General features: G+C 31.6%; 2 protein-coding genes across 4 annotated transcripts in view; both read right to left on the bottom strand.

Annotated features, from left to right (window-relative positions):
* LOC111711929 (calcitonin gene-related peptide type 1 receptor) overlaps nt 1–3,746 on the bottom strand; it is a 35,619-nt gene extending 31,873 nt beyond the window's left edge. For all 3 annotated transcript variants that reach the window (XR_002767342.1, XR_002767341.1, XM_023486411.1), the window contains exons 1-5: nt 3,565–3,746; nt 2,547–2,580; nt 2,259–2,299; nt 1,452–1,526; nt 864–901 (exon numbers count right to left, since the gene is read on the bottom strand). Coding sequence is in view for 1 of the 3 variants with exons in the window: in XM_023486411.1 (XP_023342179.1) it covers nt 864–901; nt 1,452–1,526; nt 2,259–2,299; nt 2,547–2,580; nt 3,565–3,683 (307 nt within the window). In the remaining 2 variants the exon portion in view is untranslated. The remainder of the gene's footprint in view (nt 1–863; nt 902–1,451; nt 1,527–2,258; nt 2,300–2,546; nt 2,581–3,564) is intronic.
* Nucleotides 3,747–8,924: 5,178 nt separating this feature from the next.
* Nucleotides 8,925–16,824, bottom strand: LOC111711923 (lysosomal aspartic protease). The gene is made up of 10 exons (XM_023486405.1): nt 16,802–16,824; nt 16,467–16,569; nt 16,027–16,108; nt 15,680–15,696; nt 15,038–15,305; nt 14,528–14,597; nt 13,896–13,952; nt 9,908–10,038; nt 9,548–9,641; nt 8,925–9,061 (listed from the first exon to the last, which is right to left on the bottom strand). The coding sequence occupies exons 1-10, from the start codon at nt 16,806–16,808 to the stop codon at nt 8,997–8,999; spliced, it is 894 nt and encodes a 297-aa protein (XP_023342173.1). The 5' UTR covers nt 16,809–16,824; the 3' UTR covers nt 8,925–8,996.
* Nucleotides 16,825–17,090: the final 266 nt, after the last annotated feature.

The following is a 17,090-nucleotide window of genomic DNA, read 5'->3' as shown; positions in this document are numbered from 1 at the left end:
TAAGTGTGTCCCAATATACATGAAGGATATTTTTAATGTCATGTTCATGTGACATAAGTCAGGTGATATTAAGGAGATATTGCTATGAATAAAATACATTTTAGCGAATCGATTTAAATTTATGTAAACTTAATTTTTTTAATAATAGCTAACCCTTTGTTTTTCTATGGTATTGTGAAGAGTTGATTTTCTTTAAAAAAAAGATTAAAATAACAGATTAAACCTTTACTTGGGAACTTTTGTAGAAACTCATAATTCCGATCACTTGATATCGATATCCGTTGTGGTCACTTTTATTTTGAAGATCAATGTTTAATCTCTAATTCCTCCCATGATCGATCAAGCTCCCTTCAACCCTTTACTGGATATCAATTTGCAGATTAACCACATCGAAACCAAGCACTGATCTCGATATCCACAATACAAGAGTTCCAACCAAAGATCTACTTTTGATAAGATAAAGAAAAAAATCAAGTTGAGGACACCATTAACAAAGAAAAGAAAATCACTAAAGAATAAAAAATAAATATATATATAATATATATATAATATATATATATAATATATATATCCTCGTTAAAAAATTTAATCTTAAAACTTTTTTTATTCCTTTAACATTACTTTACACTTTACAATGCTGCAGTTGTCATCTTTCCATTAAAATATTTAATACTAATATTTTGGTTTTTAGTTTCTTTTTCTTTTCTACATTTAATATTTACTCACCTAAAATTTGAACTTAACATCCCATGTTATAAAATGACCAAGAAAACAACTTTTCTTATATAAACAAAAAAATTCTGGTTTCTTTCTCCCTTCCCCCTCCCCCCTCCCTTCTTTAAATACGGTGTTGTGTAACTTACCATTACTTGTACAAAACTTCTCAGCTAAGTTTTCCTCCCTACAGTATGGAAAATATCCTCATATTAACATGTCTAACATAAGAGGTATGTCCAATTCACAACAGTAACCTTTAAATCGTATATGATCAAGGATGACTGAAATGTCTAACATATCGCTAATAATTTGCTCCGAAAAATGTATACGAGTATACACTAGATATTGTATCGTCACTTCTTCCAGCTTTCCATTCTTTTCACGGATTTAATTAAGCTTTTTTGCCCTTTTTTGCCCTTTTTTGCCCTTTTTTGCCCTTTTTTCCAGCTTTCCATCCTTTTTACGGATTTAATTAAGCTTTTTCAAGCTTTTTTGCCCTTTTTTGCCCTTTTTTGCCCTTTTTTTGCCCTTTTTTTGCATCCTCTTTGCGCTCACAGAAGAAAAATCGATGATCAGACAAATTTGTTCAGGGTACCTTTGGAAAGAGGACATGCCATGTATTCCTAATTCCGTAAACTGTCACTTTAAATTTAATAAAAAAATAATGCTAACATAGATAATAAAATGTTTTGTACAAAATATACTTCTACAATTTAAATTTTTTCACACTTTTCCTATAATTCAGCTGATATATCTGGGGACATGACGAGTACTGAACTGTATTTTGGGGAGTTGCTCTGAAACAGGACCTAAAAACAGACATCGAACTTTCTTTTCAAACCTTTTAGAGATTTTGATTCTATGAAACATTTCCATTGAATACAGGAGGGTGTCCAATAAACATGGGAATTCAGTGTCGAATTCGATATCGTCTTTGTTATGAATTAGCATTGTAATACCTAATTTCAAAAGCCATAATACTATTATGTCTACTAGTGTTTATTTCATGAAAACGGTTATGGCTGTAAAGATGTGTCTATAATGTCTCCGCAAGATGAACAGTGAAGACGGGCAAGTTTACTCTGTAATTTTTTTGACTGCATACACCCTTATGCAGTCAAAACATAAAGAAACAAATTGTAACATTGACGGAATGAGTCAATTTTTACCATGAAATCTGCCAATTAAACCGGTTTTTGAACTCAGCTCTGTGGAAAATAAGACCGAGCCGTATTTTCCCAAGTTTTTTTTTAAATCGCGGGCTCTGATTATAGTCAGCACGTAGTTTATTTTTGTAACTGAGATATCTCTGACAATATATATTTCGTCCTCTTTTAATTATAAACGTAATTTGCATCTGAACTATTTCTTAAAAGAGCCAGCTGGACATTTAAAGCAATGTGCAAGCGACAAAAGAAAGAAAACAAACATTCACTCAAAACATTGGTTTTAAATACAATAAACGCGTCTAATCAAAAAAGATCAAGAAGACGACATTTTCAACACTTTACATGTCTCTGACGGTAAAATACAAAACTCACCATGAATCAAAAACCAATGGGCAAACTCCAGGCGGCTCAGGCTGAAATAAAAGCAAATAAAAAGCGTGTCTCAAAAAAGACGACAAATTCGTAGGTCGTCTTCTTCAATTCTATTTAAATTCTAACTACAAAGTAAATAGCTTCGTGACGTACTGACATGTTTGCATCATCATAAAAGGCTAACATATGTTTATAAACAAATCTAAACATTTTTACATCGTACATTTTGAGGTTTTGCAAAACCATATTGTTTTATCAAAATGTGTTGACTAATAATTCAAAATATACCTCTAGAGAAAATAGCTTAGCGCACTCCAGAAGCCTACGAAATAGTATGTATACATTACAGGGTTACCATTAAAGTATGAGATCTTAATGACGATCGGATACTTTTGAAAAATTCGACGCTTCGAGGAGTTCTGCAATTCTTTTAGACGACCTTTACATCACTTTTTACATTTACGCCTCTGGGTCGGGATATATATCATAGAATGATTGCAATACTGAAATTAATTTTCGTTAGAGCCGATTTCTGGTAGTTGCAGTTCTGTCGCATGCAAGGTAAGGCTTAATTAGAACTTCGAGCCATAATAACAGAATTTTATTGGTGTGCTAAATATTTTTTAAGAAACCTACAAGGTCAAGTAAAGCTATAGGGAACCATCAATGTTAGAAACAAGGCTGAATAAAGTCGTCTTCGAAGTCTGATCCAATGAAGGTAACCCTGTATTAAACATTACTTTCTATATTCAGATTGTACATTAAAACAAATCATAAGTTTTACTAAACACGAGAATAAAATATAAATGTATTATAAATTCATTTTTTTGGTAGGAAAAGCCATTTATATCCTTAATAGGATATCGATATCTTAAAGTGTGAGAGAGCATGGAAGGTCTGGGAGCATAATATTCAATTAAATATATTTCTAACAATTTGATCATTTGAAACTGTTAAATCTTTGGAATTCACATAGATTCAGTCTGCTTATATCAATTTTTAAGACAGGGTCGACTTTGAAGTGTTGCAACGCCTTGGGCCTTTAATTTACCACTCCAACTCACTTATGCTTTTCTGAAGCCTTTACATGTACATTTTAGCACTATAAAGCAGGAAATATGTCCCAAAGGAGTCAAGCACATGCTCTCTCTCCCTGTCTTGTAATTTAACGCGGCATGCGCGTAACTCCTTTGGGCTTCTGCTTGAGGATTATTGTGAACGAAAAATCCCAAAATCTTGAAAATACGAAATCTAGTGTTCTATCTGTATTCTTATCAATCTTTGCAATGTGTATTATCATTTCCACCTGTTCATAATGTATTTATTAGGTATGAAGTATGTAGAATCAGGATTAAGAACAAGACGAAATATCTTCTGAAGTTCTTTCATACTCTCACTAGGCAATACAAATCCATTTAAATCCATTCAAATCAATCCAAATCCATGCAAATCCATTCAAATCCATTTAAATCAGATTTGATGAAGAAACCTAGTTGAACTGCGTAGACGTAGTTAAACCACGTCTCTTTAGTTTGAACCGGCGCACTGGAGAAGTGGTTGAACGGCGTCTGCATAGTTCAATATTTGTTCATAGGGTGTAGAGGGTTGAAAACTAGAGTTTGAGGAAAGTATTCAGTTACCTTTAGTTCAATTCAGTGCCCTTTATGACATTTAAGGGTTAGAAACTTAGGAGGATAATAAAATAGGGGTGAATTTTGGGGGAAAAACATATTTGTTAGTCAACATATTAACTCATTTTAAGCGATAGAGTATAAGTTTAGAAAAAATGATTTAGAATGTTTTAAGAATGGTTCCTGACAGTTTCCGATGATATTTGGTAATCAGGAGCATTCAAATTTGCACGAATTATCATTCGACCCATCTTAGATTTTCTGAAATCAAAATAATTACACGGAGATATTTTTATAGGGTGTTTTTTATGTCAATTTTTAATCGCTAATTTTTTATTTTGTTTTTTTAAAATAATTTTCGCTGGCGCTGGATTTTCGAACATTCCTGGAAAATATGAAAATGTCGTCTTCATTATCAAAAATCCTCGAAACAGGAATAAATGTTGTCAAAAGTAACTCTCAGATCATGAAAAATACAAAATATTATGAAATATCAGCTATTTACGAATGCGTCGAAGCATTTTTTTTATCTTTGATTTAACAATATTTTTTTTATTTTTTTTTTAACAATATTTGTAAGAGGATATACAAATATTAAATATTTGTTATTTAATTCAATTTTTTAATTTTTCCAGTGAATATAAACTGTGCAGTGTACACAGAGCCATTTCACTTTATAAGTTGATTTTATAAGCTGCTGATTATTCCACATTTGTATAGGCCCCACTGCACTGTAAGTAAATTTTTAAATATATATTTTTTTATAGAAAATGTTATGATTATTTTATTCCAGAAACAATAACATAACTATGTCTGACATTGCTTCTTCTCAAGAATACAAATATAATTAGTTATGAAATATTTTCATGATATAAGATTTTTGAAAAACTTTCTTGTACATATTTTATCGTAAATGACTATTTTAATTTTTTAAAGACTTACTTTGCGAATCAATAGACATTTTTTATCTTTTATTGCGTCGGCATGAGCTATAACATTTTTATCTTCCATGCCACATTAGCTTTTTTGTCTTCCGGCAACCAACCAATACAGAAAAGATAATATGTGGCTTGGAAGGAGAAAATGTTGTAGCTTATTGCCGCCTTCATCCCTCACTCTTTGCACAAGTATTGGGAAATAATCGATTTTTTAGCCTATGACAACCCCCGGCCACCCATGAGTATCTACAAAACATTTCAACCCAATCGGTTTGGCCGGCTGTACGCAACATATAGATTAATGTCTTGTTTTATGATAACATCTAATCAACTTAAGAACAAAGATTTCACCTATTTCAAAGCACTATAAATAATGCCCTAATCATATATATATTTTGCCTGTATGTTTGTCTGACTGTCTGTCTGTGTCAAATAAAAAAAATCCATTATTTTAAGGCAGCTCAGATGACCCCAGAGCTGGCGATTATAAAAATTCAAGAATATACGACTCAGGTCTAAGCTGTCGTTTGGCCTTAAGCTTTCAGATTCAAGCTGCATCTTTTTTTCCACAGAGCAAGGTTATAATGCAAGGAAAGTTTGTTGCAGTTGCGTATAAACTCTGCGTACATATTGAAACCAGTTATCTCTGGGAGGAATTTATAAACAAAATTAGATGCATCAGTTTTTGTTTAGTATCCGAGGAGGATAAAATCAATTAATTTTGATAATTTTGATAATTCTCATAATAGTTTCCTATGACCAGAATATTTCATTGATTTTTCAGTGAAAGATGGATCCCATGTCAGGCTTCAACATCTTTCTTGTGTTTATACATTACCGCACAGAGACACTGAAGTACAAAAGATGCGTACACCTCTGAAATAACTTTTCTTGCATTATAACCTTGGAGTTGAGTTTTAAAAAAACTGGTTTAATATTTTATTTGACGGATTTTCATGGTAGGAATTGACGGATTCCGGGTTTTTATGAAAACAATACTTTAGATCGTTTTTAAACAAATCCCAACCCTACTCTCTAGCACTAGAATTATATCATTTTCTTCTCAATATATTTCGCCAAAAACTTTGGCATCATCAAACAAGACTCAACATTGAGCCTTATTCTCCACTAAAACCAACCAATTGTTGGTTTTATTTTCATTGGGCCTAACTCATAAGTCGAGTCTAAGATCTCGCAACTGTCAATCACGTGACACAAGCTGTCGTCAGAGTTGGGTCTTAAAGTCTGGTTCAAGGAATTACGGCTCTAGTCAAAGTTTTTAAATCGAGGGCTCAGGGAAGGTAAATGAATTATCAAAATTGAAAAAAATTGGCCTTTTTAAAATTTAAACAGAAATAACACGGTACGAAAAATTGAATTTTACATATATGAAATAAGTCAGTCATAAAATCTAAGATTTTATGACTGAACATATAGAGGAATGAACAGAAAAAAAAGTTCTTATTTAATTGTAAACTGTAATTCAGCACTTAAAAAAACAAGTATTGTTTATTTCCAATTCTTTAAAAGGTTTTATTATCCCTCCTTAAACAAGCCGCCCCCCCCCCCGTTTACGTAAAAGTTCGTTAATTAGATCGACACCCACCCCCACAAATATAAACAGGATGTTTGTTTTTAATCCATGACAGAAACAATCTCAAGGAATAATAATTGTCCTAAAACATTCTTTAAAAAGTTAATATTTGCAAATGATCTTTTTTCCATCTCATGACCTGAGTTCGTTTCCCTTTTATCCATTTGATTTTTATTAAATAATCTTTTTTGATTGTTTATTTCTGTGTTTGCGGTTAACATTTTCGATTGTCGATTTGGTTGGTTATTTATCGTTAGAACTGACGAGGATCAATGTCAACCCATAGAGAAAGGAATTGAGTCTTTGCCACAAACTCAAATTTTCAAATCCCTATATATATGGAACCTGATGTTGTAGACTTTTGATATTTCAAACTAAGATAATTTGATGCAACAAAATTCATAGTTTGAAATATCTAAAGTCTACGACATTCGGTTGCAGAGATATAGGAATCTGAAAATCAGAGTTTGTGTCAATGACTCAACTCCTTTATTTCAATAAAGTGTTGAACTAACATCTACTCTATAGAGGTTTGGCCCATCACCATCACCGAATTTTAAAAAAAGAAATGGCCACTAAAAAGCAAGGATTTCAAAGCTAAATTTAAAAATAGAAAAGGGGACATGAAGTGCCCTAAAAGCCTAGTTATTTATATTTCTAATAACACAAAACCACTGCTCTAAAATGTTCCAAATTTACTTATTGATCTAAGAAAATGAACAAGAAGTATCGAAAAATCCGCAACATTTACTTGAAAAACCTGAGATGGAATTTAAAGAATTTAAGCCGCGGTTTAAATCCGCCAAAATCCGCCAAAACCCGGTTTAAATTTAGCGCCGGCTTAAATCTTGAAACATTTGATACAATTTTAAGTGGAACCAACCATATTTAAACCGCGGCTTAAATATAAACCGCCGCTCAAATTCTTTAAATTCGGCCACTGTTTTCTGAATTCATATTTTTGTTTTTGTTTTGAACGCTATGGCTAACAGGAACATCTTTGTGTGTTTTTAAAGACGAAAAATACCTTTAAGAGCTTCAAAAATAATTCAAATATGCTCAATAGTCATTACTTTGTCTAAACGATAAGTAAATTGAAAACAATAATCAACTAATCTTCAATTAAGATTAAATCGCGTATTTGTTTGTAATTTAAAACTATTAAACTTTTCAGGGTTGTCATTGAAACTTGAAACTCAATTATTGACAAAGATGAAGAGAGACATTTTGGCATTATTGATCAAATGTAATAAAAGTCACAGTAAAGTCCCTTCAGTAAAAAGAGTAAAAACACTAACAGATAACAATAACTGGAAGTGGCCTTTACAATAGTTAAAATGCTAAAATTGTAATTTTGTTCTATTTTTTTTCTTTTTTTTTTAAGTGTTGAGCAAAAAAAAAAGTTTATGTAAAGACTTGAGAAGGTCCATTCTATTGCGTTATTGCAATATTTTAATATTTTTATGTTTGAATTCTTGCACATCTTGCTCCACACTCCTAGAATACCATTCAGAAACTGGGATTTTCACCGAGATTTTTGGAGAGAGAGAGAACAAGAGAAAGAAAGAGAGAATCGAGAGAATAGGGTTGTGAGGATAATATAGAAGAGAATAGGGTTGGGAGGATAATATAGAAGAGAATAGGGTTGAGAGGATAATATAGGAGAGAATAGGGTTGGGAGGATAATATAGGAGAGAATAGGGTTGGGAGGATAATATAGGAGAGAATAGGGTTGGGAGGATAATATAGGAGAGAATAGGGTTGTGAGGATAATATAGGAGAGAATAGGGTTGGGAGGATAATATAGGAGAGAATAGGGTTGGGGGGATAATATAGGAGAGAATAGGGTTGGGAGGATTATATAGGAGAGAATAGGGTTGAGAGGATAATATAGGAGAGAATAGGGTTGGGAGGATAATATTGAAGAGAATAGGGTTGGGAGGATAATATAGGAGAGAATAGGGTTGAGAGGATAATATAGGAGAGAATAGTTTTGGGTGAGTTGGCTAGGATGGGAGAAGGTGTGGGATAGAATTGGGTTAGATGGGTTGGCTAGGATGAGAGAAGGTGTAGGATAGAATAGGGTTGGATGGGTTGGCTAGGATGGGAGAAGGTGTAGGATAGAATAGGGTTGGATGGGTTGGCTAGGATGGGAGAAGGTATAGGATAGAATAGGGTTGGTTGGGTGGGTTGGATAGAAAGGAATAGGATAAAATTGGGTTATTGGTTTGATAGCAAATGATTTATCGAATTGGTCGACTCGATATACCACGTATCCATGTTACTCTGCAGGGAGAACAATTTTTGTGTTACAACTCACAGTTAACACATTTTCTAACTCACACAACTAATGTCCATATTCAACATCTGTATACTTTACTTTACATATGGCAAGTTTAATATTACAAATGAGCAAATATGTTATTCTTAAATGATTAACTTTTAGTTTTACGTTCTGCATCCAAACAATCTTTTAATATGGTTTTCTAGTTAATAATTTATATTTTGCGATGAAATATGTATTTTTGTTGTTATTTTGAATAGATTAGAATTGGGAAAATACAAGAATACAAGTTTACTGAACAGCATCAGCAAATCCAACTCTAGAGTTTCCCATGTCAAACTCAGAATAAAATTTTCCTAAAAAAAGCAATAAATAAATGATATTAATCGAAAGAAGCTGAACACAATTGCCTAATCCCTGTATCTTTGCACCCTGCTGGTGTCAACTTTTGATCTGTCAAGCGTTAATAGTATGATTAATAAGAATTGAGGAGTCTACAGGTTGCAGTTTGTTGCAGTTTGGTGCAGTTTGTTGCAGTTTGTTGCAGTTTGTTGCAGTTTGTTGCAGTTTGTTGCAGTTTGTTGCAGTTTGAGGTTCCCCACTGCTTTGCAATTTGACATTTACAAATCTAACTTGAAATAAAAAAAAGATTGTGAATTTGTGGAGTGTAAAATATTTTTTTCAGTTTTCTGTAACACAAATAAATATTTTATATGGCAAATCAGAAAGTATTAAACTTGTTATTAAATATTTTAAGAATTCCAATGAATTTTCTATGAAATTTGTATTTAAAATATAATTCGAAAAATACTCACCCTTCCTTCACTAAAAATATAACTTACCAATAAAAACATCTCCAAGGATCCACCAAGGTCCCATGGGAACATCAAGACCCATAAATCCAGAAATACACTGAGTTTGTCCTTGCTGGGTTATCTAAACGACAAATCAAATAAAAAAGGGACTGTTGTCCTAATCAAAAATATCTCAACTTTTGTTTCTTGATTTAGAGTGTGAAAGGTCAGGACCATTAGGACAAGTTAAAGAGGGTTCAAAAATCATGAAGTGTTTGACCGTCTTACACCCTAATCAGCAGGCTTTTACGAAACATCCTTTAAATTACTTTTTTAAATAAGTCCGGATGTTATGAATGTGATATACCCCCCTCCCCCCCCCACATTTTGTGGTTAATCATAACTAACCTGAAGAACGTAGTCTTGGCCGGTAAGTGTAAAAGTTTTGCCAGCAATAACAAAATCAATATCTGGAAGCTGGTCGATTTTATCACAAACAATCCAGTATTGACCTGTGCCAGGGATAACCTCTAGTCCACCTGAAAATAATTTTCTTCAGCTATTAATGAGAAAAATTTACTGTTTTTGGGATGGGAGGCGGTGCGTATGCAATAGCAATTTCTCTTGTATTAATACATGATGTTTTGTTATTGTCTAGAAAATCCAAAAACAAACTCGAGTCTGTAAAAATTAAAACGCCTACACCTGGAAACCTGGCCAAATTTAAGGAATATAAACGCCCATTATAGATCAGTTATGCCTTGGTGGTTCCAGTGGTTCAAATCTGGTTCCAAATCCAAATTTACAAATTACAGGCCTCTAAGTCGTCTTTCTTCCTTTTCTAAACTTTTAGAAAAAATTATTGCACAACAGATATTGAGATATCTTAACAAGTATAAGTTACTCTACTCTCATCAGTATGGATTTAGACCTGGGCATGATACCGAACAGCCAATTTTGCAAATTCTAGATAAAATATATTCTTGTCTAAATGAAACAAATAGTCCTGATTACTTATTGGGAATATTTCTTGACCTAAAAAAAGCATTTGATACTGTAGATTATGATAGTTTGCAAAATAAACTTGAACATTATGGATTTAGAGGCACAACTAAAAACATTGTTGACCATAAACCTATCTCCTAGCCCCACTCTCACGTCATGTCGTCTTTACCGGCCAAAATCCAAACCAAACAATTTCTCCAACTTTACCTTTCTACACAGACAATCACCGACACCCGCCTATTGTTTACATACATGGTTCAAGGATCTGTTTTAGGACGTCTTCTGTTTCTTTATTTAAATAAATGATATAGCAAAAGCAACTAATTTTTTACATCCCTGTTTGCGGATGATACAGGATTGTTTATGTCAGATATTAGTCAATTTGATCTTATTGATAGATCCAATATTGAACTTAGTAAGGCAGCACTTTTATTCAAAAGTAATAAACTAGTATCAAACGTTAAAAATATATAGTATATAATGTATAGAAAGAGAAGCATGAACATATCTGCCACTTTACCAGATGTTAGGATTGGTGGAGTAGGAATTAATAGAAGTGGGGAAGATAGTGAAGAAAAGTTTTTTAAATTTGTAGGATTACACCTAGATGAACATCTCTCATGGGATTATCATCTTAGTAAACTGAATAAAAAGTTATCTAGTTCATACTTTGCTCTTTATACCGTAAAAAATATACTACCTTTAAAAATAAGTAAAACTATTTACAATACACTTTTAAAAAGTCACATGGAATTCGGAATAACATGTCGGGGGTGCTTTTAAGAATATAAAAATCGAGAATATTGATAATGTTCAAAAAAGGGTATAAGAGCAGTTTCAAATTCAAGTTTAAAAGCGCATACAATTTCACTTTTTGGCAAACTAAATATTTTGAAACTGCATTAATATTCTTCAATTGAAAGGTTCAATTTTTATGTACAAATACTTCAATGAACGACTTCCTAAATCGTTCAACGATATGTTTTGTGCTTTGTCTCATCAAAACCGAACAAAATGCTTAAGATTAGAAAGACCAATAGGAAAAGTATTAAAACAATTTCCTAAAGTTTTCCTACCACAAATATGGAATTTATTGTCAGTAAAAATAAAAAACTTGTGTTTTTTAAAAAATGAATTGCATGTGGATAAAACAAATATGTATCTGCGATTTGAATGTTCAAAATCAAACTGTTATTCATGTATTTCTGAATAAATAGATGTGCCATCCTAAGTTCTGAGCTATAGCTTTTGATTCTGATTGAGCTACATAAAGCCCCCCCTCCCCCTCCCCCACCTATTAGATGAAACACTTCCAATTGCATGATTTAACAATAATGTCATACAAAAACATCCGGGTTTGCCATTAAAGACGTTTGTGTAAAAAAAATATATCTTTGAGTTAATTTTCTTAACCTGTTCATGAACAACTAACTAGTAATAGTAAATTACGACGCAAAAAGTATTTTCTAGTAGTCTCCAAATATACTGAAAAAGCTATGATGGAAAATAGGGATATTAATACCATCTTTAATTCCCCCTATAGTAAAATACAATATCTCAAGATATTATCTATTTCATTCAAAACCTTGAGCATAATGCAATATTCAAGCAACGTAAAGTCCAACAAGATAGTAAAAATAGAAAAATTGTCATTGTCAATTGGAAAATCTGACATATTGAAATTTTAAACTATTTTATGTTTTTCTTTGCACATCAAGCTAAAGAATAAAAATAAATATGTAAATAATATTATAGAACACAATGTTTAAGCTTAGTCTTAATTTATTTTGTTTTGTGTTTCTTAAGTCTTGATTATACATCATATTTTAATTCTATTCTTATACTTTTCCAAATAGATTGCCAAGTACAAAAGAGGGCAACGCAATATTTGAACACTCTCACTAAGTGCAGCTGTATTATTACGTCACAAGTGTCAACAGTTGTATGTGTCCTGGGAGACAATGTTGTCTTCCTTGTTATATTTAACACTTGTGACGTCATGTATAATTGGTCCATTTCTCTGTTGCCACCTACTGTAATTGATAATCTATTAATACTTTTTTAGTTTACGAATACTTTCTAATCTTTCTCTTTTTTTCACTTGCTTTTTCTTAATCTTGTAAGTGTTTTTTTATTTGGTTAATCATTAATGTTTCTAATAAGCTCCAACAGGTTTTATCTAATAATAAAATATATCCACATTAAGAATATTGGAAGAAGGAAGAAAAAAAAGCAAATTTTTAAAATTGATTGTTACATTACTTGTTATTTGCTTACCTTAAATTTCTAAATTATCCTGTAATAAAATTAAACTTAAATGAAAAATGTAAAATAAGCGTTTGATAATTCATCAATGTTTATTGATTTTGTTACCCCTGGAAGATAATATAAAAATATATTGTTTAATTGATTGGAATTATGCTGAAATAGATGAAAAAGCGCAGAATCAAGCTAAAGTAGCGTAAAACGCCCCTTTAACTGTAGTGAAAAAGTTATATAAAGGAAAGTATTTTTCTTTCTGGCACTTGTATCTTTTTAAATTGTTTTCCAACAACTTAAAAACAAAACAAATTAAAACTATTTTTGTATTATTTAAAGGAACCGTTCACTTATTTGGGTAATTTCGTGGTAAATGAATTAGCATATTAGCGATTTATTAGTATTTGTGTTATTTTTCAAAGATATCTATGACCGGAGAAAATCGTTTAGAATTCTGGCAGAAAGATATGATACCTTTGCATAGACATTATTTAATCGGTTTTTTTAGTAACAGTAGGCCACAGGGCAAAAAATTTTATATTTAAAAATCCCTTGAGAAATGGATGTAATAACATGTGTCGCATGCTAATATTTGTCAAAATTAAAAATAATTATTTTTCTGACTAATTTTTTATCTTTTTAAATCCTTCCTTGCACCTTTAACATTAAAGTAAAAGGTCTAATTTTTTTAAATGCGCAGGCCTTGAAAAATTGGACTAAGGACAATATCACACTCGATCTCCCCTCTCTCAACTCTAAGGACAAAATCATAAGGGGTGGGGGGGGGAGAAATTAAACCAAAATAGCCCAACTGGGAAAAGCTTATTCACATTTGTATATCAATCATAACTTTATTGTAGACCAACTGGATTTACATACCGAAAATTATTTTGTTAAAAGTTACACTGCATTTGTATCCCAATCATAATTTTACTGCAGTACAAAATGCATATACTACATTTGTAAACCAATCATAATTTTGTAAACTAATATACTACATTTGTAAACCAATCATAATTTTGTTAAAGCTTATATACTACACTTGTAAACCAATCATAATTTTGTTAAAGCATATATACTACATTTGTATACCAATCATAATTTTTAAATAGAATAAACTAACTTTACTTACCAATCATTTCGTTAATGGCGTCTGTCTGTGCAGTTGGTCCAACCAATAGACTGGAACCTTAACAATAGTAGATACTTGATTGGGTTTGTTTATTATTTTATCTAAAAACTTCATTTTCCGTCCCAAACAGCCATTTTCGTGTGATGCCATTTTTGGATTACCTTTGGAATTATATTGACCGTTAGTCAGCATACAAATTATTATAAAATCATTTTTAAAATCGCAAATTGTGTTTTTCCATTTCCATTTTTCTAAAAACCTTAGAATTTGGATCCCAGCTTTGTATTTTGATTTCTTGAGTAAGTTTTTTGCTATTGTGCCTGAATTAAGAAAAGTTTCTTCTTATTTTAAATTGTTTCTGATAAATGACAAAGGTTACAGTGCAAAGATATAATCTTTAAAGAAATTGAAAGAAAGAATGAATGACAAGCAAAACTATGTGCCTATACACAGTATTCACTCCAGAGGCGTACACAGGGCGGTGGTTATTGGGGCCCCCCTAAATCAACCAAATCTATGGTTTCCAATGGGTTTTCAGGCCTCAGCAAGTGCTTAACCGCCTCCCCCTGGACCAATACCTGTGCAGTAGTATAGTAGGTAAAAAAATCAGATTTATAATGATATTGTGTTACCTGTGTCAACAATAGCTGTACAACTTCCCTCGCAACCAATGGCGACATTATTGGATTCTATGCTGTCCATCTAAAATGTACAGTTTCAAGAAAATACGCAAATATATCCTATATTAATGCATTCTAATTAATGGCATTCCTGTACTGTTACCACGACTAGACTGGTTTGAATTTTCAGTATATATATATAGATAGCTAATAGTCTTTTAGAATTACGCGTTTACGTTGGTTCGATTATTCCATCATAAAGGATCTTTTTGTTTTTCTTAACTCAATATATATTCATTTTCCCCACTAATTAGTAAACAGGATTTTCTAATGTATGGCGATGGATTAATTAGGACTTTAAATATCTTAATTAGCATTTTTAAATAATCACGCATTGTTAAAACAGAATTATTATTAAGCTTAATTTTTAACTACTTTACAGATTATCCAATATTATTATTATTATTATTATCATTATTTTTATTATTATCATTATTATTATTATTATTATTATTATTATACCTTAATCTCCCAATATCCTTGCCTCTGAACTGGAACATAAGTCATATTTCCAGTGAAGAAGTTAGGATCAGAACCTCCAAGGATAAGCTCGCCTCCAATTTCAGCTTCAGGATCCCTAGAAAAAGATTTGTTAAATTTGTTTGGTTCATACAGTGGGACCCGTAAAATTATGAAACAATTAGACGACTGTTGATTTAACTGGTCCAAGGGTGCATGACACAATGCAATGGTGCAGTGGACACAGATCCATTTGATTAAATAAGTTGATCTTTAATCAAGTGGTTAAACTACTTGCATTTTAAAATTAAACTCACTTAATGTTTATATAAATTGTCTAAGCCTACGTTTCATCAACGTAAATTGGCATTTCCATCGTCAAAACACAGCGAGCATTTATTCAGAGCATATAGTCCTAACATCCCATAGAGACATTGTGATATTAGTTTCATTTGTGATCGGGTAAAATTAAGCCTCCGATAGAAAATAGTGTGAAGTGTTTGGTTAATTTTAACACCCTGTAAGAGAAAATTACCAAATAAGAATTGCGAGATTCATTTTTTTATTACAGAGAAACCACGATTGACGTAAACAATTTTCAAACAGAAGATAATTAATAATGATATCATGCATTCTTGATTTGACAATTTATTGTATCTTTTCTAGCGAATTAAAAATTATTGTAATTTGAGTTTTTACAGTTTTACAAATTAAATTTCAGTTAAAGAATTTCAGAAAATTCACAATATTGGGAATGTCGGTCTATTAGAGTATTTAGTAGAGTATAATATCCTCTATTTATTTCTCTGATGAAACTCCATGAATTTCTTTTACGATTGGAAAGACGAACGAAATCTTGTTTCTCATCAACTACATTTTTAAATCAATCTTTCTTTGAATTCTTAAACGTTTACTCCATTTTTAAATCAATGGATCACTTAATTTTATAAAGTCGTTTAAATTAAAAAAATAATCACTCGATTTTATTTTACCTGATCGATCATATTGTTAAAGACAGGTGTGACTCCAAGGACGGATATCTGAGGGAAACCCATTCCAAGGATTCCATCAAACCTGAACAATCATGTTTGAACTATTTAAAGCGGGTTCAATCAATTGGTGGATTTTGTGGATTTCTAAACAATAGATTTTTATTTTTAAAGCTACAAATTCAGAACAGAAAATGTTGCAAAGATATAATACTTTAAAATTTGAGTTCGTGGTATAGACTCAATTCCTTTTCATCAAAAATCACGAACTTCATATTTTGATGGTTATAAATATTTAATAGTTTATAGATGAAGAAAAGTCTTAATTAATGAGGGAAACATTGTCCAAATTCTGTATTTTAGAATTCACATTTTCTTATCTTTTCAGAACAAATTTAATGAAAACGTAAATGTGAGTTCTTATCTGTAGTTTCTCTACGTACTTAGCTGCTACGAATGATATTCCTGGTTCATGAGTTGCCTCGGCAAAGGTCTGATCAGTTACACAAACACCAGCAATGCAGGTCGAATCAGTGGACAAGAATCCTTAAATATTGTAAATGTAAAAAATCTGACATGCTATTTTTTTTAGCAGGGCTAAAACTATTAAATGTATTTATCAAATTGCAAAAATATTTTTTGTACATAGAAAAAAAAACATTTTTTTTTCTTCAGATATTAATTTAAAAATATTTATGCTTTTACTTTCCAAAATTATCAGAACATTTATTGACAAATATAAGAACCTGACATGCTTCCAGATCTAAACTGTTCTAACCTGACATGCTTCCAGATCTAAATTGTTTTAACCTGACATGCTTCCAGATTTATACTATTCTAATCTGACATGCTTCCAGATCTAAACTGTTTTAACCTGACATGCTTCCAGATCTAAACTGTTTTAACCTGAAATGCTTCCAGATCCGTACTGTTCTAACCTGAAATGCTTCCAGATCTAAACTGTTACAACATATCATGCTTCCAGATTTATACTATTCTAACTTGACATTTCCAGATCTAAACTGTTCTAATTTTACATGCTTCCAGATCTAAACTGTTACAACTTG

This window comes from Eurytemora carolleeae, unplaced genomic scaffold (assembly GCF_000591075.1).
Source record: "Eurytemora carolleeae unplaced genomic scaffold, Eaff_2.0 scaffold1222, whole genome shotgun sequence".
In the NCBI taxonomy this organism is placed as follows: Eukaryota; Metazoa; Arthropoda; class Copepoda; order Calanoida; family Temoridae; genus Eurytemora; species Eurytemora carolleeae.
This window is presented reverse-complemented; position numbering and strand designations above follow the sequence as displayed.